At 37.2% G+C, this 26,966-nt stretch overlaps 1 protein-coding gene across 3 annotated transcripts in view; it reads right to left on the bottom strand.

Moving 5' to 3' along the window:
- Window positions 1-26,966, bottom strand: part of LOC139726198 (uncharacterized) — an 82,726-nt gene that overhangs the window by 12,699 nt on the left and 43,061 nt on the right. For all 3 annotated transcript variants that reach the window (XM_071637268.1, XM_071637266.1, XM_071637267.1), the window contains exons 2-7: window positions 19,029-19,110; window positions 18,275-18,607; window positions 10,355-10,393; window positions 8,997-9,047; window positions 2,299-2,406; window positions 1,304-1,345 (exon numbers count right to left, since the gene is read on the bottom strand). In XM_071637268.1, coding sequence (XP_071493369.1) covers window positions 1,304-1,345; window positions 2,299-2,406; window positions 8,997-9,047; window positions 10,355-10,393; window positions 18,275-18,607; window positions 19,029-19,095 — 640 coding nt within the window. In that variant the 5' untranslated portion in view covers window positions 19,096-19,110. The remainder of the gene's footprint in view (window positions 1-1,303; window positions 1,346-2,298; window positions 2,407-8,996; window positions 9,048-10,354; window positions 10,394-18,274; window positions 18,608-19,028; window positions 19,111-26,966) is intronic.

Here is a 26,966-nt window from a genome sequence, read left to right as displayed (position 1 = left end):
ATTCTAAAAGAGCAGACTTTAAGCTTTAAAATGATGTATAACTCAAATCAAATGGACTCTCCTAACCAATCTAAATATTGGAAAGAAAGCACAAACTCAGGAAAAGTGTGAACTGAGAAAAGAGGCTCTGTAGTACAGTGTCTTTTCAAGCGCTTAATCTTTACCAAACAGTGCTGGCTGTGCGATGAATGGGACAAAAAACAGGAAGTAAACCAACAGAGTAACAACAATGAAGGGATAATCAGATTAAACTGATATTAAGCATGCCTCACTAACACATTCTGTCCATAATTACTGCCAACTTTCAAAGCAGTAGCACTATCCTTTCAAAAGTTATCAGAGTTAAAAGTGAAGAGTGTGGACAAGGTTTTTTAGAAATGAAAAGGGGATTCTAAAGACACACCTAATCACACTATTCTACCAAAAATGTTCGAGATAAACTGCTAAAAAACACACTTTCCTGCCCGTTTTATGATACCAAATTTTAGCATAATGTAAAAGAAGACCTGGGGGGCATTTCATGAAGCAATTAGTCAGATATTTCGTCTGACAAACTGTTAAAAGCTACTGAAATCCTTGCTTCTGATTGGCTGAAAGCAAATTTTGTGCGACAAGTTGTCGGACAAAATGCTTCATGAAATGAAATGCCCCTCTTTAAGAAAATATGAAAAAGTCAAGTTCGGCAAGGTTGACCCATTTCACTTATTTTCAGTCCTCACGCAAAATCAGTGTGTGCGACTTTATGTTCGTTTTGAGGTGCACGGTCACATATGATAAAATGTGAAACTTTGTATGACCCCTCTTCCCTCGTAGTTTGATTGCAATTGAAGCTCAGAGTAAAGAGTTATTGAAGTTTTTTGTAGAGTTACGGACAGACGACGGACGGAAGGACGGACGGACGACGGACGGACAGACGCCGCAGGCGATCCCTTAGTCTCCCCGCACCTCCGTATGAGTTGGTCTATTTGACTGGGATTTGAAACACGAAATCAGTCAAATCTTTGAGTATTTTCTATATCTATTTTGTGATATTATGTTTATTTTTATACGTCTGTCGGTCTATATGGAGAATATCACAGGTTTGCGACTTGATAATATGGGTACAGTAATCTGAGGTAGACGCCCTCTAGTTCTCCTTCGAGTGATTATACCATCAAGGGCATACCCTCACACCTAAAATGCCAACGAATCAGTGATTAATTACGACACCAATTCAAGAGCTATCACAGGTTCCTCGTTTAAAGTATTATGGACATAATATGTCACAAATTCTTGCATTTGCCTGTCTCCAGTTATACCTTACCTGCTAATAGCTGACGTTCAGGCTGCATATTAACTTCAGTACCTTGATATATAAAATAGAATCAGAATCAGAATCAGAATCAGACTTACGTTGTCATTATATTAGGCATATCTGTCAAAAACTGTGTTTTGTTTGCTTAGAAAAAGGATTGAATGTATTTTAAAGAAATTGCAATTCTAGTTTAAGCGAAGTGTACCGCGGTCTAAGATTCAGCATTGCATCATATCATATTCGTATGATATAGGAAACAGAAAATCAATCCAATAAATTTGTATATTCATATCATAATCATATTATTGTGATACTTGTTATACTCATGCATTATTATCATTATCATAGTATTATGAAACTTGACCAGTTCAATCAGCTCATTCCATCAGCGGGCAATTTGAAATGAATATTCTCCTGCTGACAAATTATTTTAAAGAAGTCAGAATTCATGTACACGCGTATTTTTGCTTTTGTTTTTAATTATCAGCTCACACACCCGTCTTTGAACGAGAGGACAAGAGTAGAACATAATTAGCCTTATCAGAAATGGCGAATTAAAATACATTTTTGCACTTGTTTACACATAGCTAAACAAAGAGGAATACTTCTCTGGATAATACTTTAACTATACATTGGACATTTTTTTACCGAAAAAGAAAAGAAAAAGTGAAGGGGGAGACGAGGTGGAAGAATGTTTGAAAACAGAAGAGGAAAAAATATATAATCCTAATTATTGAAGTCTCACTGATGTTTTTGCTAATTGTTAAGTTCATGGTGTCAGGCACATTACAATTAAGATTAATAGGAAGACCTTGGTTTATTACATCGGTTATATTACTTTTTTCTTCCATACTTCCGCTTTCCCATGTTTTGCCTGTGTTCTTTTTCTACAACAGTTAAAACGATAATCTGTACAGCAGTTAAAATAAAAGTTTGACGAAAGGCATAGCTGCATTAGTCTGTTCCTGTGGGCATTGAAGCTTTGCAAAATCAATGAAACTTACCTTTATTTCTACGTTGCCATCTCTCTCTTAAGGAGACATAACAAAGGAACAGGCACCAGGAAAACACCAAGGCTGCGGCTAATACTCCGGACGTCACTTTAAACACAACTGTAAAACAAGGGATTTTTTTTTTCATGAGCATGAAGGTTCTACAATTAACGGAGGAAGACAACACAGTTTGGCCATCATCCCATAAAGACAGCAAAATATATGATACCGGCTTTGTATTAAATTTACATAAAATGTGACCTACTATTATATGTGACCGTGCACCTCAAAACGAACATAAAGTCGCACACACTGATTTTGCGTGAGGACTGGAAATAAGTGAAATGGGTCAACCAAGCCGAACTTGACTTTTTCATATTTTCTGAAAAAGCGGGTCTTCTTTTACATTATGCTAAAATTTGGTATCATAAAACGGGCAGGAAAGTGTGTTTTTTAGCAGTTTATCTCGAACATTTTTGGTAGAATTGTGTGATTAGGTGTGTCTTTAGAATCCCCTTTTCATTTCGGAAAAACCTTGTCCACACTCTTCACTTTCAACTCTAATAACTTTTGAAAGGATAGTGCTACTGCTTTGAAAGTTGGCATTAATTATGGACAGAATGCGTTAATGAGGCATGCTTAATTTCACTTTAATCTAATAATCCCTTCATTGTTGTTACTCTGGTGGTTTACTTCCTGTTTCTTGTCCCATTCATCGCACAGCCAGCACGGTTTGGTAAAGATTAAGCGCTTGAATAGACACTGTACTTCAGAGCCTTTTTCTCAGTTCCCACTTTTCCTGAGTTTGTGCTTTCTTTCCAATATTTTCATAGGTTAAGAGAGTCCATTTGATTTGAGTTATACATCATTTTAAAGCTTACAGTCTGCTCTTTCAGAATATGGTCTTAACTAGAAATTCATGTCTGTCGACTTTTTGTTTGTTTTGAGGTGCAGGGTCACATATACAATGTAATGCACATCAAGTGTCAAAATAAAATGGTGTATGTGTGTGTGTGTGTGTGTGTGTGTGTGTGCATTAAGTTCACAATCTGAAAAAAAGAGGTTACCAACTTAGAATTGATGTTTGACACACATTGCATGTTCCCAGCACGTTAATATAAATAATGGCAAGTCCACAAAATACGAATGATTCTGTTACACTCTGTGACCCTTTATAGTAAATAGAACAACAAAGACATACAAAACTAAGGATTTATAATTCCTTGGCGACGGCTGTAAATGAATTGATGGAGGAGGAGACAAGGATTAAAACACGTCTTTTGAGTCATTCTGAGACAAAATAAAATATGAAATATCACAATTCATTAAAAACAATAACAGTGTCTTCACTAACTATACACAGCCCATTCGCTGTAAAAATGCGAAAGCTTCGCACCGCGTCTGGTCCGGCTATGTCTTAACTATCGCAAAGTCCATAGTTTCACACCCATCATCCACAATTTCTTTGACATTATATCAAAACAACAACATGGACTAGAAAAGTTTCACACTACACCTTTGGTCGGCAGCAATAGCGACGCTTTGACTTGGATGCCCAAGCCTTCACTTTTCGCCTCGTCTGAAGTTGTCCCTGCTCATTGTTTTCATATACTACTGTCTTTTTCCTCAGTAAGTGGCCTGTATTTCTTTCTTGAATCAATGTCTGGTACGGACGGCTAGATGTGCTCTCTTACATATTGCACTTTCTTTTCTGTATTGAGAAATCAAGCTGTGAGTTCCGGCACTCAAGGTTTGCCTCGAATTCATTTCAACTTCCGTAACAAATCATGGCATGTGAATTACTCTTTTCTTTCTCGAACTAATCGAAATTGTGTGATTACGTATTTAAAAAAACAATATGAAATACATAGACAAGTATAATGATCAATATGAAATAATAGGTGTCGTGTAACATGTGTATTGGAAGGTTAATTCATAAAAGTCAAGTGCGTTTATCAATAAAAAAAAAACATCGGCAATTCCCTCTTTGTTAATTTGCACTTTTTTCTTCAATTTTGGAAAAGGTATCCCATGTCTGAATAGATGTAGGGGCACTATGCATTAAAAGGGTTGTTTTCAAAAGCTCGGCTTCTGAATAAGGACTGTTTCGGTGCATGTAAATAAATGGGACTTATAAGCCCTTTTATCCTCCCAACACTTTCTCATAAGAAAGAAGGGTTATTAATTGCATGCTATTGTTATTAAAGGTCAAAGACTTGTCCTGCTCTAGCCAGCTCACATTAAAGTTATCAGTAATTCGCTACACAGTCCAATATACATTGGGGGCACAGTTAGCATGAAACGGTTAAGATAAAAAAGCACACTGGTTTGAGTTTTATAGGACATGATAACTGATATGCAGCAGTAATTGTCACCCACGTGTCTTTTGCCAAATTCAGTTTCCTTTATCCTTCTCTGGCAGTTTAGGAAGTTGATGTCACCTCTGCTAATAATCTTGTGTTTGCGACGATACGGATACACACCTTTTTTTTATCAAAACAAAATAACTAAAAATAAAGAAAAAGACGGGGCACCTGCTCCCCCATTAATTTTGTCAAGCCCACCTCCCCCCCCCCCCCCCATTTACGGAATTCCTTGATACACCCATGCAGATCCTTATTATGGAAGCCAAAATTCGCCATTTCCATAAAAGCCAGATGAGGAAAAAACACAAATTAGATTATAAAAAAGAACTATAATAGGTGATCGTGGATTTCAAGATTAATTCTTCGTCTAATCGATAGGCAAAAATCAACTGTTTTAGAAAAATAGAATAGAAATTGGAAAAAATAAGCGATCAAAGAAAAAAGACACAACGTAGAAAACACTTTTACACCGACTTTACGTTCTAAAAAATGAGAACAGAAAGATCATACTCTAAGCAATTACTGACATATAATTTTGATATGAAAAATACTTGGAAAATTTTAATGCAGGCCATGAAGTCGATGAAAAAAAAAAAGAGATACCAATAAAATACAGTTGAATGACGGCATTATCGATGGCATTGTTCAGAATATTGCACATGTATTCAGTTAAAATTAAAATTTTCTTTTAAAATAAAAAAGAAAAGATTTCCCCAAATGTTCATTTTTTTTGAAAAAGAACCTGAAACTATAGTTCGCATCACGTGTTTTGTGAATACTCAGTGGTTGAATTTTTATGGAATGAGCTTCTGTTATCAATTAAATCAGAGACAGCCGCTTAATATGACTATTTCTCCTTTTCAGAAGATGTTTGGGATTCAAGGTGACACATTTTTGACCTTTATATTTTTGGCTTCGTAATATTCTATATGTGACAGTGCACCTAAAAACAAACAAAAAGTCGCCATACATGAATTTTTAGTTAAGTCCATATTCTGAAAGAGCAGACTTTAAGCTTTAAAATGATGTATAACTCAAATCAAATGGACTCTCCTAACGTATCTAAATGTTGGAAAGAAAGCACAAACTCAGGAAAAGTGTGAACTGAGAAAAGAGGCTCTGAAGTACAGTATCTATTCAAGCGCTTAATCTTTACTAAACCGTGCTGGCTGTGGGATGAATGGGACAAAAAACAGGAAGTAAACCACCAGAGTAACAGCAATGAAGGAATTATCAGATTGAATTGAAATTGTGCATGCCTCATTAACACATTCTGTCCGTAATCAATGCCAACTTTCAAAGCAGTAGCACAATCCTTTCAAAAGTTACTAGAGTTGAAAGTGAAGAGTGTGGACAAGGGTTTTCAGAAATGAAAAAAAGGATTCTAAAGACACACATAACCACACTATTCTACCAAAAATGTTCGAGATAAACTGCTAAAAAAACACACTTTCTTGCCCGTTTTATGATACCAAATTTTAGCATAATGTAAAAGAAGACCCGCTCTTTCAGAAAATATGAAAAAGTCAAGTTCGGCTAGGTTGACCCATTTTACTTATTTTCAGTCCTCACGCAAAATCAGTGTGTGCGACTTTATGTTCGTTTTGAGGTGCACGGTCACATATATTACAGATTAAATTTTTGGATGATTCTCATTAAGAAAAAGTATCGCAATTTTAATCCCATGGAGTCACTGTAGATGACAAAATTTCTTGGAAATTACATATTGATTATACTGTATTTGCAACACACTCTATCGTAATACAAGCGTATCGTCACTGGGGCGAGAAAACCTCATATCTCCAAAATGTCACATGTTCAAAAGAGCTAAAAACATGACAGCCAAAGCACTGTATCAAATGGGAGAATCATGCAGTGGTGGCTTTATTTTTCGGGTAAGACGGCTAGGATTTGGAACAGACATCATTTAACTGATTATCTGACCATTCATACAAGAAAGTAATTTTCATCAAAATTTCAGATGCGAGGTCTTATCATCCCAACAGCGTTGTACTCATTAGACTTTAATTAGACTTATGTTGTACTCGTCATTGCTGTTGCCTTATGCTTGATTTATGGAGTCTTAGCAACCTTTACCAGAACCTATAGGATAGAGTGGGTTGTTTTTAATGTCAAGAGGATGCTCTCCGATTCATGTGTTATTTTCCACTTCGTTCTCATACAAACCCATTGTTACTTCTTATTAAATAGAAATCATTTAGCTGTTGTTGGTATCTAGGACAATTTATATACATTTACACAAAAAACGCACATCCGCCTATCTTGGATTTAACATTCTTAAGAAATCGATCGATCTGTAAATATTCTACTCGGCGTTCATATGAATTTCATTTATAATTTTTACGAACTATTTGTCACAAAGAGCACATTTACTTTAAATACTGGTGCAAATCATTGATATTCTTCAAATCATGATATTTTCAAAACACGTGCCCCTTCTAATATATTCATTTAGATGAAGATTGTTTATTTTTTATTGCAATCTTACGATTATACAAAATTCAACTTGCCTATCAGGTGTTTTTGTTACCCTTTCGAAAAATTTGCAATACGTACATGTATATATTGTCACCTTTTGTCGCTCCATCGTCCTAATACACTTATAGGGCTACGACTCGACTCCCTTTATTTCATTTCCGCAATAATATTTATATTTCATTATTTTTCAACGCGTCAGATTTTCATTTTGCTACATACTTCTTACGAAGATCCCTGTCTCTGTTGCGCGTTCTTGTCGGTTCTATTGTCTTATTGTTATGTTAGTCTTGTCTCATTTCTCATAGTATTGCCTCTTGTAGTGTAGCTGTTCTCCAAGTCTCGTTTCATTTTCATTCGCGTGACTTATTATTATTATTATTATTTATTCAGCCAATAGACAATGACAATGAACAATAACATAACATATAATCACATGAAAATAACACAGTTTATACAATAACACAAATACACTGTTTACCTTTGTCCAAAAAAAAAATGGGAAGCAATACATGGGGTAGAGCTCACAAAAGTAATCATTTTACTATTGCCCTTAGGCATGTGAGTCCTCATGTAATGCATTCCCGTACTTTAATATAATAGCAATAACTTGTAAAAAATATAATTGCACATTATCAGAACAAACCCATAATACAATATCACATTGTTAAAATACAAACAATATTTTTTTTTTTGCTTCTGTGCTTCAACTAATTTTGCTTACCTTATTTACTGTTACAAATGAGTGTGATATATTTATGTTCTCTTCGAAAAAAAAAATCAAATGATAATTAAATTGAATTTATCTTTAATTTAATTCAAATGAAAAAGAATACTTCATCATAAGACCAACTGAAAGTTGCCTGAATTGTATTTTCTGATCATTCATGTTAAGGTTCTTAGCTACGATTCAGTTTTTTTGTTTGTGTGTTTCATTATTCATCTGAGAAGATGGCTCGATAGCCAATATTGAGCTGCACTATAGCTGGTTTTTCATGGAGTTCAATAGGATGTGAGGCGGGACTATGTCACCGGGTTATGTACCCTGCTCTTTGTGATAAACTAATAAAGCGGGATCTTATTACGTGCATGAATGTTTATTATTCTAATTTTTCTCACACACAGGACCTCCAAATGGACAAACCTGTTCTGTTCTAAAACACTTTAATAAAATGAGACTCAGGAGTAAAACCCGGATCTCTTGGATCTGCACGTGCAGAAGTTCCTGTTGACTTGTCGATATTTCTTATTTACTATCACATACCTAGATAACAGAAAGGCACACACACTACCATTAACACACGAGTCTCTAAAATGGTTCAAAACAGAGCCGAACACATATCATGTTTTGAAAGTACAACTTTAGTGAGCAAAAGTTATAGCTCTGTACGATTAAACACCGGAAACTCAAACACCGTTCATTTGAAGAAAAAAAAAAAGAATGTCCAAACGACCTAAAAATGAAGAAAAGGAGGATTTTCTGCAATTTTTCCATGATTTGTGATGGTCGGGATTGAAGCAGGCATTCGCGACAAACGAATATAATGAGACCAGAAAAAAAGGCAGCACTTACCACTTATTTTTCTTTCTTTGAAACATTTAATGGCCCCTGCAATACACGAGAGCATCTACACTTTCGAAGTGCCTGACACACATGATCTTGTTTTTTCAATAAATATAACGAAAAAAAAAAAAACACGAGGATAATGCAATAGCAATTGACACATGCATTACATCGGAATGAGTACCAGTCACGGATTTTTCCTGAACAATTATGTGAAGTAGCAGTTATAAGATATGACATGGATAAACGTTAAGAAAATAATGATCTCACTTTTTTTAACTTACCGTCGGTTGGACACTCTGTCGTCGGAGTACATGATTGCCTCTCTGTACTTGCTGTTACCGTGGAAAAACATGGTAAAAAGGTTTTTAGTAAACGAAAAAAAAAATGACGTCGAAAATTTCATGACATTTACTTTGCACACCAAGAGTCGTAAGCCCCTTCCCCGTTTATATATCTTTAAATAAAAATGTATATTTCTCTACATACGCCATTATATGAAGGTGGACATGTGAATGGGGTAAAAAAAAAAAACACGTTACTTGACGGACATTAACAGTAGGAGGAAAAACCCATTTACTGCAAACACATACACACACACACACACACAAACTTCGATTGTGGGTATATGTTTCGGACCATAAAATCTGTGCAAAAAATATCGAAATAACCCCTAGAGGTTCTTTTTAGGCCTTTTAGTATACTTTTAACTTTGAGGTGCTTATATCTTGGGAGTTAAAAATATATAACTCACGACAAATGGACTTCCTTAACTTATCTAAATAATGAAAGGAAAGGACAACCTCTGAAAAATTTCGGAATTCACGATTTATTCAAACACGTGGTGTTCTGTGCAATAAATAGGACCAAAAAGAAAAAAAAACCCACAAAAAGCAAACAAACAAACAGATATGAAACTCATTACCAACCCAATGAAGGCATACTCAACTTGAGCTGAAATTTCTTACACTTATCAGGTACACTCTATTAATGACGGTTGGAAGCTCTAAATGCAGTAGCATTATCCCATCAAAAGTTATCAATGATTTGAAATTGACAGAGGCCTATGTGGAAAGGGTTTTTTTAAGAAATAAAAATTACACTATTCTAATAAAAATGTCTTAAAGAAAAACACACAAAATCCCAGTCATCGTATGATCTCAAACTTTAGCACCATTGAAAAGAATTCCTCTTTCAGAAAAATAAATTATAGAAAAACAAAGATTCATTATAAAGTTGATTCATTTCAGTATTTTAGGATTTCAGCGTCTCGTAATTTTTGTCAGCTCTTTCAATGGGCGTTGATAGGTAAACATTGGGGTAACATTCGTCATAACAATATTAAAAGAGAATGTAAACACTTTTTTTTTTCGTTTCAAATATGGACCAAGCTAGACAGTATACTACAATATGATTTCTTACTGTTTGACACAGACGCTTTCTGTTTTTCGATAAACATCACGAAAGAAAAAAAGAAAAAGAAACGCCACAGAAAAATTATTTAAAAAAGCAATTGATACATGAATTACATCCCAGTCTAGATTAATTTTTTTTTTGTATAAATGATAAATGTAGATGTCATAAGATAGGACGTGAATATGATTAAGAAGAAAGTGATCGTTATTTCCTGATTCAAACTTACCAGCAGTTGGAAATTTTGCAGCTGGTGTAATGTCTGTACCTGTTGATACCATGGAAAGGCACGATGAGGAAAAATGAACAATGAAATGATTTCTGTGTATTATACATATGAATATATATATATATATATATATATATATATATATATATATATATTATATATGACGAATTTGTTTGCAAAAACCGATAAGTCCATATTTGCCAAATGGAGATATTTGCGATTAAAGGTCAAGAAAAATAAAAAGAATGATATGAAATTTTCGGTCAACGTGTCGATATTTAGATTTTCAGTCATTTCGATAATAGACATTCTGTTACACATATTGTGAAATTTTCAGTTTCCTACTTTTAACTGATGTATATTTTTGTGTAATTATCCCTTTTATAGAGTCATGCCATTTCATTTTGCTCATTTTCTCATTAGTGCGCGTGTTAAAACACAGCGATACGCCGTCCTCTCCTATTATATACGACGGTTCAGATGACCGCAAACCAGTGCGCGCGGTCAACGAACCGTCGAATCTAAATAATCTTTAAAAGTGATGTGTAGGACGGTTTGTTTACCGCAAGTTCAGTGCCCGCGGTCAACAAAACACTCGTATGCATGGTACATCACAACGGTCTTTGGAAACCAAAAAAAATATATATATACCTGTAGATCTCTTGCGATTTCTGCATAATTTCTAACAATACAATTCGACGAATAGATCACACGTAAGAGTAAGGATTAAACTCTTACGTGTTAAAAAGTAATTGCAAATGCTATAAGTGTAGCAATCATGATCGAAAAAAATAAGTAAATTTCAATTATCTCGAAATGCCATTCGTACGGAAGAAAAAAAATGCATATAGCGATTCAATGTGAGCCAGCGAAGAGAGCGAGCTTGAAAATTTTGACATTTTACAGTCTAAAAACTACCGTTTGTAGCTATACTTTTTCGCTTCGGAAATGTAGGGGGGGGGGGGTCGACGCCCGGCGCTCCCCTCCCCCTGGATCCGCCACTGGTAGTCAAGGGTGTCGGTTTATGTTCATGACTGGGGGAGGTATGACCAGCGAGGTGGCGTCGAGGAGACCAAGCCGGGGAAGGATGTCCAAAATCTATCTAAATAGTAAACACTGTATAGAATAGTAGATATGTATAAAAAAGTACTGCCAGAACCAGGGGTGCGAATTGCTTTTGCCCACGACTTTTTTGTTGTTTTTTTTTTTTGGGGGGGGGGGGGTGGGTCTCTGGTGCAAAGTTGACAAAAAAATAAAAAAGAATAATTATTTAGCGTCCGGCGTTGAGGTCGCTCGAAGCCTGAAGGTTTTTTTTTTTTTTTTTTTTTTTTGTCTGAAGGGGGGGGGGGGTGCGTTCGCACCCAACGCACCCACCCTGGTGACGCCCATGATAGCAGTACCAAGTTGATGGAAATTGATGTTGAAAAATTTGCCTATAAACTATCATTTCAATAAACTTCTTGTATTGATTTTACACTGATATGATGAACGCGACCGATCCCGAGCAAGCGGAGCGAGCGAGGGGGAGGGTGTGGAAGGGGGTTAACCCCCTCCAACGGTTAGAACTGAAAATGCATTTTTATGTTGTAAATGGTGCAATTTGATGCAGGTTTTTTGCGTGTTATACCGACTTGAAACAGTCCCACTTGTTTAAGGTATCGGTATATTTTGAAGTAAATTGTTATTGAATAATTTACCTATCAATGGTATGATTTAAATAAACTTCTGGAAATAATTCTTACACAGATGTCATGAACGCAACCGAGCCCGAACAAGCGGAACGAGCAAAGGGGAGATTGTGGGAGGGGGTTGGATTATGGAATGACGGTATGACACGACAAATTACTGGCAGCAATATCGGGAGAATGCCATAACGATTACATGCGAGCGAGCGGATCGAGCGAGCTTCAAAATTTTACATTTTACAGTCCAAAAACTGCCTTTCTAATAGCCATATTTTTTTCGCTTTGTAAATTAAGGGGGGGGGGGCACACCGGGTGCAACTGCAGACACTTAATGGCAGTAACAACAGGAGAATTGCATAAAGATTCGGCGAGCGAGCTTGAAAATTTTGACATTTTACCGTCCGAAACTGCCGTTTGAAGCTATATCTTTTTTGCTTTCGAAATAAGGGGGGGGGGGGGGACGCACCGGGCGCATCTGCTGGCAATTACTGGCAGCAATATCAGGAGAATTTTAATGCGAGCGAGTGGAGCGAGCGAGCTTCAAAATTTTGACATTTTACAGTCCAAAAATTACCGTTTGTAGCTGTATTTTTTCGCTTTGGAAATTAAGGGAGGGGGGCGCACCGGGCGCAACTGCAGACAATATAACTGGCAGTAACATCAATAGAATTGCATAAAGATTAAATGCGAACGAGCTTGAAAATTTTGACAATTTACAGTCCCAAACTGCCGTTTTAAGCTATATATCTTTTTTGCTTTCGAAAATGGGGGGGGGGGGACGCACCGGGCGCATCTGCTGGCAATTACTGGCAGCAATATCAGGAGGATTTTAATGCGAGCGAGTGGAGCGAGCGAGCTTCAAAATTTTGACATTTTACAGTCCAAAAACTACCGTTTGTAGTTGTATTTTTTCGCTTTGGAAATTAAGGGGGGCGCAAAGGGCGCAACTGCAGACAATATTACTGGCAGTAACATCAAAATAATTGCATAAAGATCAGTCCCAAACTGCCGTATTAAGCTATATCTTTTTTGCTTTCGAAATTACGGGGGGCGCACCGGGCGCGACTGCTGGCAATTACTGGCAGCAATGTCAGGAATTGGATAAAGATTGAATGCGAGCGAGCTAGAAAAATTTTGTCATTTTACAGTCCAAAACTGCCGTTAGAAGCTATATCTTTTCTGCTGTCGAAATTACGGGGGGGGGGGGGGAGGGGGCACACCAGACGTAACTGCTGGTAATTTAGATACTGGCAGCAACATCAGGTAAATTGCATAACGATTCAATCCGAGCTAGCGAAGAGAGCGAGCTTGAAATTTTGACATTTTGCAGTTAAAAAACCTGCCGGTTGTTACTATTTTTTCGCTTTGGAAATTAAGGGGGGCGCACCGGACGCAACTGCAGGCAATTACTGGCAGTAACATCAGGAGAATTGCATTAAGATTAAATGCGAGCGAGCTTGAAAATTGTGACATTTTACAGTCCAAAACTGCCGTTACAAGCTATATTTTTTTTTTTGCTTTCGAAGTGAAGGGGGGGGGGGCGCACCGGGCGCAACTGCTGGCAATTACTGGCAGCAATATCAGGAGTATTTTAATGCGAGCGAGCGGAGCGAGCAAGCTTGAAAATTGTGATATTAATACAGTCCAAAAACTACCGTTAGTATAGCCGTATTTTTTTCTTTTTGCATTAAGGGGGGGGGGGGGGTAGGGGCACCGGGCGAACTGCCGGCAATTACTCTCAGCAACATCAAAAGTGCATAACGATTCAATGTGAGCGAACGAAAAGAGCGAACTTGAAAATTTTGACATTTTACAGTCTAAAAACTACCGTTTGTAGCTATACTTTTCCGCTTCGGAAATTTAAGGGAGGGGGGGGGGGGGACGCCCGGCGTTCCCCTCCCCCTGGATCCGCCACTGGTAGTCAAGGGTGTCGGTTTATGTTCATGACTGGGGGAGGTATGACCAGCGAGGTGGCGTCGAGGAGACCAAGCCGGGGAAGGACGTCCAAAATCTATCTAAATAGTAAACACTGTATAGAATACTATAGAAGATATGTATAAAAAAGTGCTGCCAGAACCAGGGGTGCGAATTGTTTTTGCCCACGACTTTTTTTTTCTTTTTTCTTTATTTTTTTATGGGGGGGGGGGGGGTCTCTGGTGCAAAGTTGACAAAAAAATAAAAAAGAATAATCATTTTGCGTCCGGCGTTGAGGTCGCTCGAAGCCTGAAGGTTTTTTTTTTTTTTTTTTTTTTGTCTGAAGGGGGGTGCGTTCGCACTCAACGCACCCACCCTGGTGACGCCCATGATAGCAGTACCAAGTTGATGGAAATTGATGTTGAAAAATGTGCCTATAAACTATCATTTCAATAAACTTCTTGTATTGATTTTACACTGATATGATGAACGCGACCGATCCCGAGCAAGCGGAGCGAGCGAGGGGGAGGGTGTGGAAGGGGGTTAACCCCCTCCAACGGTTAGAACTGAAAATGCATTTTGATGTTGTAAATGGTGCAATTTGATGCAGGTTTTTTGCGTGTTATACCGACTTGAAACAGTCCCACTTGTTTAAGGTATCGGTATATTTTGAAGTAAATTGTTATTGAATAATTTACCTATCAATGGTATGATTTAAATAAACTTCTGGAAATAATTCTTACACAGATGTCATGAACGCAACCGAGCCCGAACAAGCGGAACGAGCAAAGGGGAGATTGTGGGAGGGGGTTGGATTATGGAATGACGGTATGACACGACAAATTACTGGCAGCAATATCGGGAGAATGCCATAACGATTACATGCGAGCGAGCGGATCGAGCGAGCTTCAAAATTTTACATTTTACAGTCCAAAAACTGCCTTTCTTAGCCATATTTTTTCTCTTTGTACATTAAGGGGGGGGGGGGGGGCGCACCGGGTGCAACTGCAGACACTTAATGGCAGTAACAACAGGAGAATTGCATAAAGATTCGGCGAGCGAGCTTGAAAATTTTGAGATTTTACCGTCCGAAACTGCCGTTTGAAGCTATATCTTTTTTGCTTTCGAAATAAGGGGGGGGGGGGGACGCACCGGGCGCATCTGCTGGCAATTACTGGCAGCAATATCAGGAGAATTTTAATGCGAGCGAGTGGAGCGAGCGAGCTTCAAAATTTTGACATTTTACAGTCCAAAAATTACCGTTTGTAGCTGTATTTTTTCGCTTTGGAAATTAAGGGAGGGGGGCGCACCGGGCGCAACTGCAGACAATATAACTGGCAGTAACATCAATAGAATTGCATAAAGATTAAATGCGAACGAGCTTGAAAATTTTGACAATTTACAGTCCCAAACTGCCGTTTTAAGCTATATATCTTTTTTGCTTTCGAAAATGGGGGGGGGGGGGGGGACGCACCGGGCGCATCTGCTGGCAATTACTGGCAGCAATATCAGGAGGATTTTAATGCGAGCGAGTGGAGCGAGCGAGCTTCAAAATTTTGACATTTTACAGTCCAAAAACTACCGTTTGTAGTTGTATTTTTTCGCTTTGGAAATTAAGGGGGGCGCAAAGGGCGCAACTGCAGACAATATTACTGGCAGTATCATCAAAATAATTGCATAAAGATCAGTCCCATACTGCCGTATTAAGCTATATCTTTTTTGCTTTCGAAATTACGGGCGGCGCACCGGGCGCGACTGCTGGCAATTACTGGCAGCAATGTCAGGAATTGGATAAAGATTGAATGCGAGCGAGCTAGAAAAATTTTGTCATTTTACAGTCCAAAACTGCCGTTAGAAGCTATATCTTTTCTGCTGTCGAAATTACGGGGGGGGGGGGAGGGGGCACACCAGACGTAACTGCTGGTAATTTAGATACTGGCAGCAACATCAGGTAAATTGCATAACGATTCAATCCGAGCTAGCGAAGAGAGCGAGCTTGAAATTTTGACATTTTGCAGTTAAAAAACCTGCCGGTTGTTACTATTTTTTCGCTTTGGAAATTAAGGGGGGCGCACCGGACGCAACTGCAGGCAATTACTGGCAGTAACATCAGGAGAATTGCATTAAGATTAAATGCGAGCGAGCTTGAAAATTGTGACATTTTACAGTCCAAAACTGCCGTTACAAGCTATATTTTTTTTTTGCTTTCGAAATTAAGGGGGGGGGGGCGCACCGGGCGCAACTGCTGGCAATTACTGGCAGCAATATCAGGAGAATTTTAATGCGAGCGAGCGGAGCGAGCAAGCTTGAAAATTTTGATATTAATACAGTCCAAAAACTACCGTTAGTATAGCCGTATTTTTTTCTTTTTGCATTAAGGGGGGGGGGGGGGGGGGGCACCGGGCGAACTGCCGGCAATTACTCTCAGCAACATCAAAAGTGCATAACGATTCAATGTGAGCGAGCGAAGAGAGCGAGCTTGAAAATTTTGACATTTTACAGTCTAAAAACTACCATTTGTAGCTATACTTTTTCGCTTCGGAAATTTAAGGGGGGGGGGGGGGGGACGCCCGGCACTCCCCTCCCCCTGGATCCGCCTAGTTTGCAGGCACAAACCCTTGTTGGTCGTAAAAGGAGTCTGCGCCAAGACTACTGCATTCACCACTTCGGCACTGTCCCATAGGCCCTGTGTTGTAGCTTCTCCCAACAATCCTTGTTGGTAGAGGCTGCAGTTCAGTGGAGCGTGTATTAGTCTTGGCGCATGCAGACTCTCTTACGACCAACAAGGGTTTGTGCCTGCAACCTAGGATCCGCCACTGGTAGTCAAGGGTGTCGGTTTATGTTCATGACTGGGGGAGGTATGACCAGCGAGGTGGCGTCGAGGAGACCAAGCCGGGGAAGGATGTCCAAAATCTATCTAATTAGTAAACACTGTATAGAATACTATAGTAGATATGTATAAAAAAGTGCTGCCAGAACCAGGGGTGCGAATTGTTTTTGCCCACGACTTTTTTTTTTTTTTTTTTTTTTTTTTTTTTGGGGGGGGGGGGGTCTCTTGTGCAAAGTTGACAAAAAAATAAAAAAGAATAATTATTTAGCGTCCGGCGTTGAGGTCGCTCGAAGCCTGAAGGTGTTTTTTTTTTTTTTTTTTTCGGTCTGAAGGGGGGTGCGTTCGCACCCAACGCACCCACCCTGGTGACGCCCATGGAATTCCTCAAAGAATTACATGCTCTTTCATATTTCATAAGAGGTTTCTCATTATCTCACCAAAAAAAAAAAAATGTTAGAAACCTGAAATTAGGTCTCAACCAAAACTGTGCGATCCCTTTAATAAACTAGTGTTACGGGATGCGTTTCATATTTCAGCTGGCCTGTTGAGAATGGAATCTAGTTTAGTAGCCATGCCTTCAAGCATTACAATTTTTGTAGGTATATGTAAACTATGTGCTGCATTGAGTTTGAGGCGGTCCGGATGCCAAGGGCCACTCCCACTCCCACTTACCCACTCCGAGTTAGTAGTTTGTGACGTAAATAGTCAAATTTGCCTGAAAAGCACAAAAACCCCTCAATAACAACAAGTTTGTAGTCAGAAATATATCACAGACATAGAATCTAGGTTTCTAGAGTATATAGGATAGGTCCTTTATGCTCCCTTGTTTACATCTTCATTGGTTGTGCACTATACATCTTGTTAAAGAACATCTTGTTAAAGAATGCAATATGTAATTTATCGTAAATATGACGTGACACTTACCAGTCGATTTTTCCCCTTTTTGTTCATGGGAATGAGACAAAATGACGTGAAAAAAGACGTCGAAATATGACGTCTTATTTTACGTCTTGCGTTGGTTGCAAACTGTCGTCAAAAAGATGTAAAAATTATGACACGAGTATGGAGTCTTTTCAAAAACACGTAAAAAGACGTCGGAATTTGACCTAATGACGTCAAAATGTGACGTATAAGATATGTAAAGATTGTGACGATAAAAGACGTAAAAATATGACGTGGAAAAGACGTAAAAAAGTGACGTCGTATGTTACGTCTTGAGTTGGTGGAAACTATGGTCAATAAGTGGAAAATATATGACATAAATAAGACGTGTGCCATGACGTAAAAAGACGTAGATACGACGTAAATCTCACCAGTCTCTGCTATCAGGAAACGATATATTCTTCATTATGGACGTATGTTTGTTTCTTTGTTTGTTTGTTCTTTCTTTACCGCATGGTGGAAGAAGGACACATTTCATTGCATTCATCATGAAACATGTTTTACTGTCCCTGTAGTAATTCTAAACAACGTGAAAGAAACATAACTCACTTTCGACCGTAACGTCTGTGTGCGTAATGGTAGTCTCTCCGATGTCGAAGCCAGCGACTGTGCAGAAGTATCTTCCTTCGTCCTGCAAGTGGATGTCTTCTATGGTTAAAGTGTAATCATCCGTAATATTGAAGCGATCGGCGGCATAATATGTCCTCTTGGCTGGATGAAATCGTAAATCTAAAAACACTAAATCCTCGCTGGCTTCCAAAGTGCCTCGATCGCCCTTCTGCCAGGTAACGGAAGATGCTATGCCATCATATCCGCAAGGAAGAGATTCTGATGTCCTAACAAGTGTGATGTCTGGCATGGGGATGAACCTTTGGGCATCGGCTGTGTGTCAACAAAAGATTGATCCAAGAATGCATACCAAATCTAAGCAGTACAGCATGCCATACCGAATAATCAGTAGATGTGGTTAAGCGGAACGAGAGGAGGCCGTCCTCAACTCATTCATGAAAACGTCCATTCTTTCCAATAATGCTTTAACAATGATAGCATGCATGACAACTTTCCTCTCTTTTATTTCAAATATAAGTGTCGATCATTCAACTTACCAACACCTAAAACAAAATGTTACCCCTCCACTCATCCACTTATATACATTGCTTGGGTATAGTATGCGATTTCTTCACAAAGGATGTTTGAAGATGCATAACCAAGTGACAATTGATTTTTAATCAAATCCAAAGAAAAAAGTATACAGACAGTGAACTGTAAGATTGCAGAATTTTTCCGTAGGTATTCTACTTACACACATATATTATAAGTGTCACCAGTAAAACAGCCAGAAGCACGGACATGCAATCTAAGACAGTCATGTTGTCTCAGCCGTCCTAGAATGAAGATATAAACATAATAGCATGGAATGTGAATAAAGTTACACTGTCTTGAGATACTTCATTAATCCTCATCTATACTTTCTGCAAGTCCCCCCCCCCCCCATTCAGGAGTTTCACTGTTACAAGGTTTGAAATGCATAATAAATGCCACAGGTCTCGACGAGACTCCAGAAGAAGGTGGAGACCACCGAACATTTGAGTACAATAAACTCATTCTTATTGGCGAAATAATGCATTACTAGTTTCTTTCTTGATTCTTTTTTTTTTATAATGGAGCCAATACGCGAATTCGCAACATACTTATATACATATATATATATATATATATATATATATATATATGTATGTATGTATGTATATATATGGGTGAAAACGTTGAACGATGTACAATTGGCCATTTTCGGGCTTTGCGACGTTCAAACCCCTGTAAAATTGTGACCTGGGGGTGTTTTTCATAGTTTTAGGTATCATTTGGTAGGGGAGGGTTGTGCCTTTCAGAAAATATATACTTTGTACTGTTGTTACAGCATTTCCAGAAAAATATAATGCTTTACAGCTGAAAAATTTGCCAAAAATGCATATTTTACGAAAAAATCCCAAAATCATACATCGCAATTTTTGTTCTAACCCAATTCTACAGCTTAGTTTTTCCTTGTGAGTAAGCCCACACACTTCAACTATTAAATCAAATACTTCTGCAATGAACGTGTGTATTATTTATTTATTCAGGAAATGTTGAATTCACTAATGTCTGAAAGAGAACGTCTCTGAATGAATTATCTTTTCATTGACACAAAAAATTCAGGATTAATTTGAAAACATGTAAGGCCATATTTAGTTAGCGTCTTATCCATACTACCATTCCATCAAAATTTGTGAGTGAGCTGTATGAAATAATCGAGTGGTGGCTCATGAAAGAAAATTATACTGAATAACCATCAGAGATGTTCAAGTGGTTAATGGTGTCATTAATGAAAGTGGGTTATGCTTGAGATAAAAACTGGTGATCAGTATGTCAGTGTGAGCCAGGCGACTATGATGATTGGCAACTTCAGTAGCATACTGTCCACAAAAATGAGTTCTGGTCGAAAACCTGAATTGGCGAATGTCTCTGATCAAAACGAATGTCCCTGACTGAAAATCTCTGAAGGGATATCCCTTCATTTTGACACTTTCACAGTGCATAATACCTTATTTGCGTGCTTATTTTACGCACTGACGTGCCATCCTGGAATAAAGTCAGCACAGTTCAATGACGGAAATGCCCACAAATCCTGAAAATGTGAGTAATAACAAAAACTTCCCTTGTGTTTGTGCCGATTTATAAGAACTATTACTCCGCAGATATGCCAATCAGTATCATTTGTGAAATTATGTACTTAATCTTTGGATTAGAGGTAAATTAAAAAAGGATTGACAGTAAATATGTAAGAATCTGCACAAATATCAAAGACCGAACGTCTGTGAGCAAAATAAAAAACGTCTCTGATGATTATTGTTTCATGAAATAAAGACATTTACTATACAAATTATGAGAACATTAAAGTAAAATTAGCGCTGGATAGTTATAGTTAGTATAATAGGAACAAGTAGAACAAAGTTATAATATTAAGAAAATTAAAGCCTCCTGAAAGATGTTGGAAATATGAAGAAAAGTTTCAAATTTAAGGTTATCTGTCGATTGAGCAAGTGTAAACACATTGCCAGGACAGAAACTATGTTTTATGACTAGTAATAGGTCAACAGTCTAAGATTATCATGTAGTAGTCACTTGAATTTACATATTTTTTTGTGCAGAGAGAAACAGAAATGTAAGAAAAACAGGTTTAGGTCAGGGACGTTCTCTGAACAAATAGGATCTGTGCTCAAACCAATATTAATGACCCATCACGGCGAACTGGTGTCTACGTTTGTAGCACATAGGTTCCTCAATCCAAATATAATGCCAATATCTTATAAAAATCAAACCCATAAAATACTGATAAGCAAAGATGTTTACGTCAGAGACGTTACACGGGACGTTTTACATATTTTCAACTAGTACAATTAGGAGTAGATCTTTCATTATTCCACAGTAAATGGCCCTCGTGTACATACATTGTTCTAGATAATTTGCGCAATCCAAAAGCAATGTTGATTTTATAATTTTGATCAGAGACGTTCATTTGTGTGAACATTGTTCTTCCAGCGCATGGTAAGTTGATTTTAAAATCATTTCAACTCTATTTTTTTTTCTGACAGCAAGATGGGTAGACCGGATGGATTTTAAACGCTCCGAATATTAGAATTTCCTGTTCAGGATCTTTAGGTTCAGTCATGTTTATGTAGCCTATAAGTTCCAGACCACGGCCGTGGTACTGGCAAGACTGGACGGACATCTTCGAGGTGCCATCTGTTTACAAAATAATGACTATCCCAACCCTGGTTCCAGGTAGCAAGCGACGCAGTCAGTACCATGCACTGATCGAGGACATTGAATACCAAGTGGAGGTGAAATTCAGTTAAAAGTTATAATGCGGACTCTATTTAAATGCACATCATCACATTTTGCTTTTGAGCCTGTAAAATTACAAGTTTACACACTAAGAAATAAAGGTTCAAATTTGCATCCAATATGAATAGCAGCACACCTGCGGTGCTCACTTGCACCCTTAATTGTGATTAATTGCACTCTTAATTAACTGCCTTTTTGAAGTTTTGTAAATTTCTGCAAATAAGTTCTCATATACAGTGGATAAGAATATGCAAATGAGTGAGCTAACCATGTCATAACCATCAATTTTTCATTGATCATTTACAAAAAATAACGAAAAATTAATGTTTTTGTCTTTGAAATCTGAAATATGATGCTATTCCTGGTTGATTACCTTCAGAATAGAGATCAGTTAGATATACCCAGATTTAAGCCTAGGGCCTAATCATGTTTCAATGAAAAACTGGACATTTCAAAATGTTTATGTATATGGCAAGTTGGGAGGGGATGACATGCTCACTTTGCCATTTGCAGGTTCATAATGACCATTCAAAAAACTGTTTCCTGAAAAATTCATAATGTCATAACTTCCTTATTTTTTGTTGAGCCCGTAAAATTGTATTCTTTCTTATCAGCGACTAACTTATATTTGGGCTGATTTTCCCCTTTAATGAAGCTTTTTCCTTTAGAAGTAAGGAGAGATATTCTAGTGATATTTTCTAGATTTGTGAGCCAAATACACGAGAAAAGGAAAAGTACGAACGTCTGTGATGAAACAAACAAAAAAAATGTCTATTAACAATGTCCCTCACTTAGTTTCCTCTACAACACTACTTATGTTTCGCCTTTGGGAAGAAGGAAGAGAGCTAATAATCCCATACCGATGTGACAGGTAAAATGTGATATCTCAATGTTATCATTGTCAACCTCTTGAAAGAGGTTTTCAGTTAACTTTTGGTCAACAAATAGTTGCTATACCACACCGTTGATATTCTTATGAGTTTGGTGTTGTGGCAACTGCTTTACATTGTTTACAATTTATATCTGCCATAGTACACAAAAAAAAGCGCATTTGATGCTTTTAGGACGAGTAACGGTTTTAAAGTACAGCTTTCTGAGACGACATCATTAGTGGCCTGACTGTAACTACTATTGTAGTTGTGCAGCAAAAAGTGATCTTCAGAATTGGCCTGACATACACATACAATCATATTTTAGGCATAGTGGTCAAATTAAATTAGTATTAGTAAATTCTTGTTTACCTTTGTTATAGATTTGGAATACATTTCAAAGCAAACATATTATTGATAGCGTGTGGGCACACCTGCGTATAAACCGGAAGGAGAAATACGAAGTAGTGGTCATCATAAAAAAAAAAAACAATTCTTGACATATAGGCCTAGGTACCTGCCATTCAAAAGTGTTATAAGATTTGAACAATACAAGAAGAACACGTTTGTACTTGATTTTTGGTGTAAAAATCGAAATTCCTCTTACAATTAGAGGTTTGTAGTTACAATCGGTTAGTATGAAAAATAATTCAAGTTGAAATTACCATTCTGAACTGTTGACAAAAGATTAAATTGTTTTTAATAAAAGAATAATGTTGTTGGTTCACAAAACTCTTAATTATGGATCAATGGACATTGTTTTTTATTGCCTATGTCTGAGGAACGTCTATGAGTGAAACCTGAACGTCTCTGATCAAAACGTGGCTTACTTTCAGCATCTGTAGAGGGCTTTTATGGTGATTTGATCAAACGAAATGCACTAAATTCATTATTATCATCCACTGAACATTAACATGTTAACAAATGAGACCCTTGCTATATGTTTTGTTCAAATGAGATGAAAGTGAAGATAAGAATATGAAAATCTCTGCTTAAATGACAAAAAGTCCACTTTTTCTTTAACTTCCGTGTGTATTAGCTTTTGTAAACTTCACAGGAGGTAAACAATATTTTAGGAACAAATTAACACAGTCTTCGAACAGATAAACCAGATGAAAATATCTTCATTTTAGTGTTTTTTTATCTTCATTTGAATCTTTACTAAAACAATGATTATATTAGTCAGAGACGTTCACCAGTATGTCACAGTTCTATTTAACCTTGAATAAAAACAACACCCTTGGAAATATCCCAGTATAATCGGGTTTGCAAGAAAGCTGACATCAATGACATTTCACTGAGATATATTTATATCAGTGAGTCACATGTTTTAATTTTGACCCCTGATTTGCCCAACTGTACATCGTTCAACGTTTTCACCCATATATATACAGATGTTATATATATATGTGACCCTGCACCTCAAAACAAACAAAAAGTCGCCAGACATGAATTTTTAGTTAAGACCATATTCTAAAAGAGCAGACTTCAAGCTTTAAAATGATGCATAACTCAAATCAAATGGACTCTCCTAACCCATCTAAATATTGGAAAGAAAGCACAAACTCAGGAAAAGCGTGAACTGAGAAAAGAGGCTCTGAAGTACAGTGTCTATTCAAGCGCTTAATCTTTACCAAACCGTGCTGGCTGTGCGATGAATGGGACAAAAAACAGGAAGTAAACCACCAGAGTAACAACAATGAAGGGATTATCAGATTAAACTGAAATTAAGCATACCTCATTAACACATTCTGTCCATAATTAATGCCAACTTTCAAAGCAGTAGCACTATCCTGTCAACAGATATTAGAGTTGAAAGTGAAGAGCGTGGACAAGGTTTTTCAGAAATGAAAAGGGGATTCTAAAGACACACCTAATCACACTATTCTACCAAAAATGTTCGAGATAAACTGCTAAAAAGCACACTTTCCTGTCCGTTTTATGGTACCAAATTTTAGCGTAATGTAAAAGAAGATATGCTCTTTCAGAAAATATGAGAAAGTCAAGTTCGGCTAGGTTGACCCATTTTACTTATTTTCAGTCCTCATGCAAAATCAGTGTGTGCGACTTTATGTTCGTTTTGAGGTGCACGGTCACATATATATATATATATATATATATATATTGGGTGAATCACGTTCCAGTGATGTTCACTATGGCCTTTATTTCCCAAGCTTTCGACTGTGCAACCAGCCCTTTTTCAAGGGCTTGATGAGACATAAGCATAAAAGCAAAATAGCAACCAATTTGAATGCATTTGAACAGAAATAGAAAATAACAATAATAAGAAGCCAATCAAACGGAATATAGACAGCAACAAGACATTCACACCAATATATATTATATGTATATTGTGTGCGTGTGTGCCTGTATGTGTGTACAGATGCAAACGCAAATACACGCCTTACAGACACACACCCAAATACAATTCAATCCGACAATACAAATCTTACATCACAGTAAGATAACAAGGAGAAGGAGAGGTGACACAACATAAGTTCGTATAGAAATCAAATTGTGAAAATAGAGAGGTAGAGGTACAAAAGGGCTAAGACTAGAGGCAAACAAGCGTATACTCATATTAAATCTGTAACTGCTGTGCAACGTCAGGATGACAAAGAAAACAGATCGATTCATTTGTGATAACATTCCTAATCAGGCTACTTGTACTCTCTGTGTAGCATTAATTTCAATTGGTGTTAGAAAACAAAGAGTCGCCTTTTATTTTCAACCTTTAGGTCGAGTGATTGTGAATCCTTTTTTTTTTTTGCGCAAAAGTTTGCAATTATTTGAAGGTGAAATGAATATCTTTTTTTTTTCTTTTCTGCCTGGGGTATGCATGGATTGCATAGTTTTTACTGAAACAAATGTACAAATAATCTTTACTAAAGTGCTTTTTTTCATCATCGTTTGCCGTTTAGATTGACAAATTGATTAACCTCCGTGTTTATTTCCTCGATATCTTATTTCATCCGTAAATTACTGTTACTATTAGATTCACTCCTATCACTTTTACATTATGCTTTCCGGATCAGCACTTAGGTTTCTATGAAGCTATCATACATTTAGCAGTGAGTTACAAAGTGCAGATGTTTTAAATGTGAGGGAATTCTGAGTTGCCAATGCCAGGCTATTTGGCGTCATGCCAGAAATAGGCCTTCAGCAAAATTGTCGATGTGCCCGGTACCGTGAAAAGAACAGCAATGCAAATTCAATAACACGAAACAGCATCATCACTGCGTTCAGCCATCACAAATCCCAATACACTCCAAATGGTATCATGTTCACACAGTCTCGAATAGGTCTACTTCCTCACTCGAAAACATAGTGCAAGATGTTTCGCTTGGAATACTTCACTCGCTGTATGGGGTTGTTGGAATAGAAACTATAGGACTGTATACGTAATTCGTGCACGAAATGCTCGGCGCCGATACATATAACACGAGCTGCTGTAATGCTTGAGTTGCAAGGTTCAAAACAAGGAAGTAGGCCTCCAATGCATAATCTGTTAAATGAAACATTGTCGCGAAAGATTATACACTTTGTACTATCTCAAGGAAAGATCTATACTGTTTTATGTGCTGCTTCGTTATTTCACCAAGTTGTGATTAGAACAGTCGTTAAAGATATAGGCTCTTTTTTAATTGTGTACGTCTTTAGGTCCTTTTGCATGGGGTGGCACGTTAAACAATTAGTCAATGACGGTAAACTTTCTTAAATCTGTAGTCCAGATAGTGTACATATATTATGCAGTTAAACAGTATATTATGAAATACAGAAAAATCTTTTTGATGACTGAAACAACAAAGGTTGTTGAAACTTGAATTCTAAAGATCCAATGTTGTTACGTTTATGATCTATCTTTTCAAAAGAAAGAAATATACAACAATTGTAGGGAAGGTTCTCCCACGTCACGTCATAACTATTGAAAGAGAAGGCATAGAATTTTTATTATGAAACGCCTAAATCACAGTCGGTAAAATTTACTTACTAACGAGGAATATAAACTCTGAATTTGAGCAAGGTTGTATAAAATAGATGTTATATACAAACGTTCCTCTAAATTGCGTCATTAAATCAAACTGAAAACAAAAAGACGTTTTTCTTGAAAAAAAAGAGAAAAATGGTAATGCTGCAATGATGATAACAAAAACCATCATCAAATTCATTTTGTGGCATATTTTTTTCTTTCCCTATCAATTATCCAACAGTATAGATACTATAGGAAATAGTTGTTAGTCACTTCTCATGAAACTTGGCTGATGAAAATAATGGTCAAAATTCCTTGTGGAAAATAAATAGTGATAACTGCCATATACTTCGCTTTAGTGGTTACATCACCAAGTTGTACTTGCTAAAAATAATAATAATGATAATGCAATGTGGTATACAACGAGTATTGCTATTCACTGTCGTTATGGTCACAGCGTATATATTACAGGCACGAAGATGTTGACATCCTGAATGCAACATACTGAGCAGAAATG

The sequence above is a fragment of the Diadema antillarum genome, unplaced genomic scaffold (genome assembly GCF_040938485.1).
Source record: "Diadema antillarum isolate AM-2024a unplaced genomic scaffold, OU_Dant_1.0 seq00000081_RagTag, whole genome shotgun sequence".
In the NCBI taxonomy this organism is placed as follows: Eukaryota; Metazoa; Echinodermata; class Echinoidea; order Diadematoida; family Diadematidae; genus Diadema; species Diadema antillarum.
The sequence above is the reverse complement of the archived record's forward strand: the minus strand, read 5'-3'. Positions and strand labels throughout refer to the sequence as shown.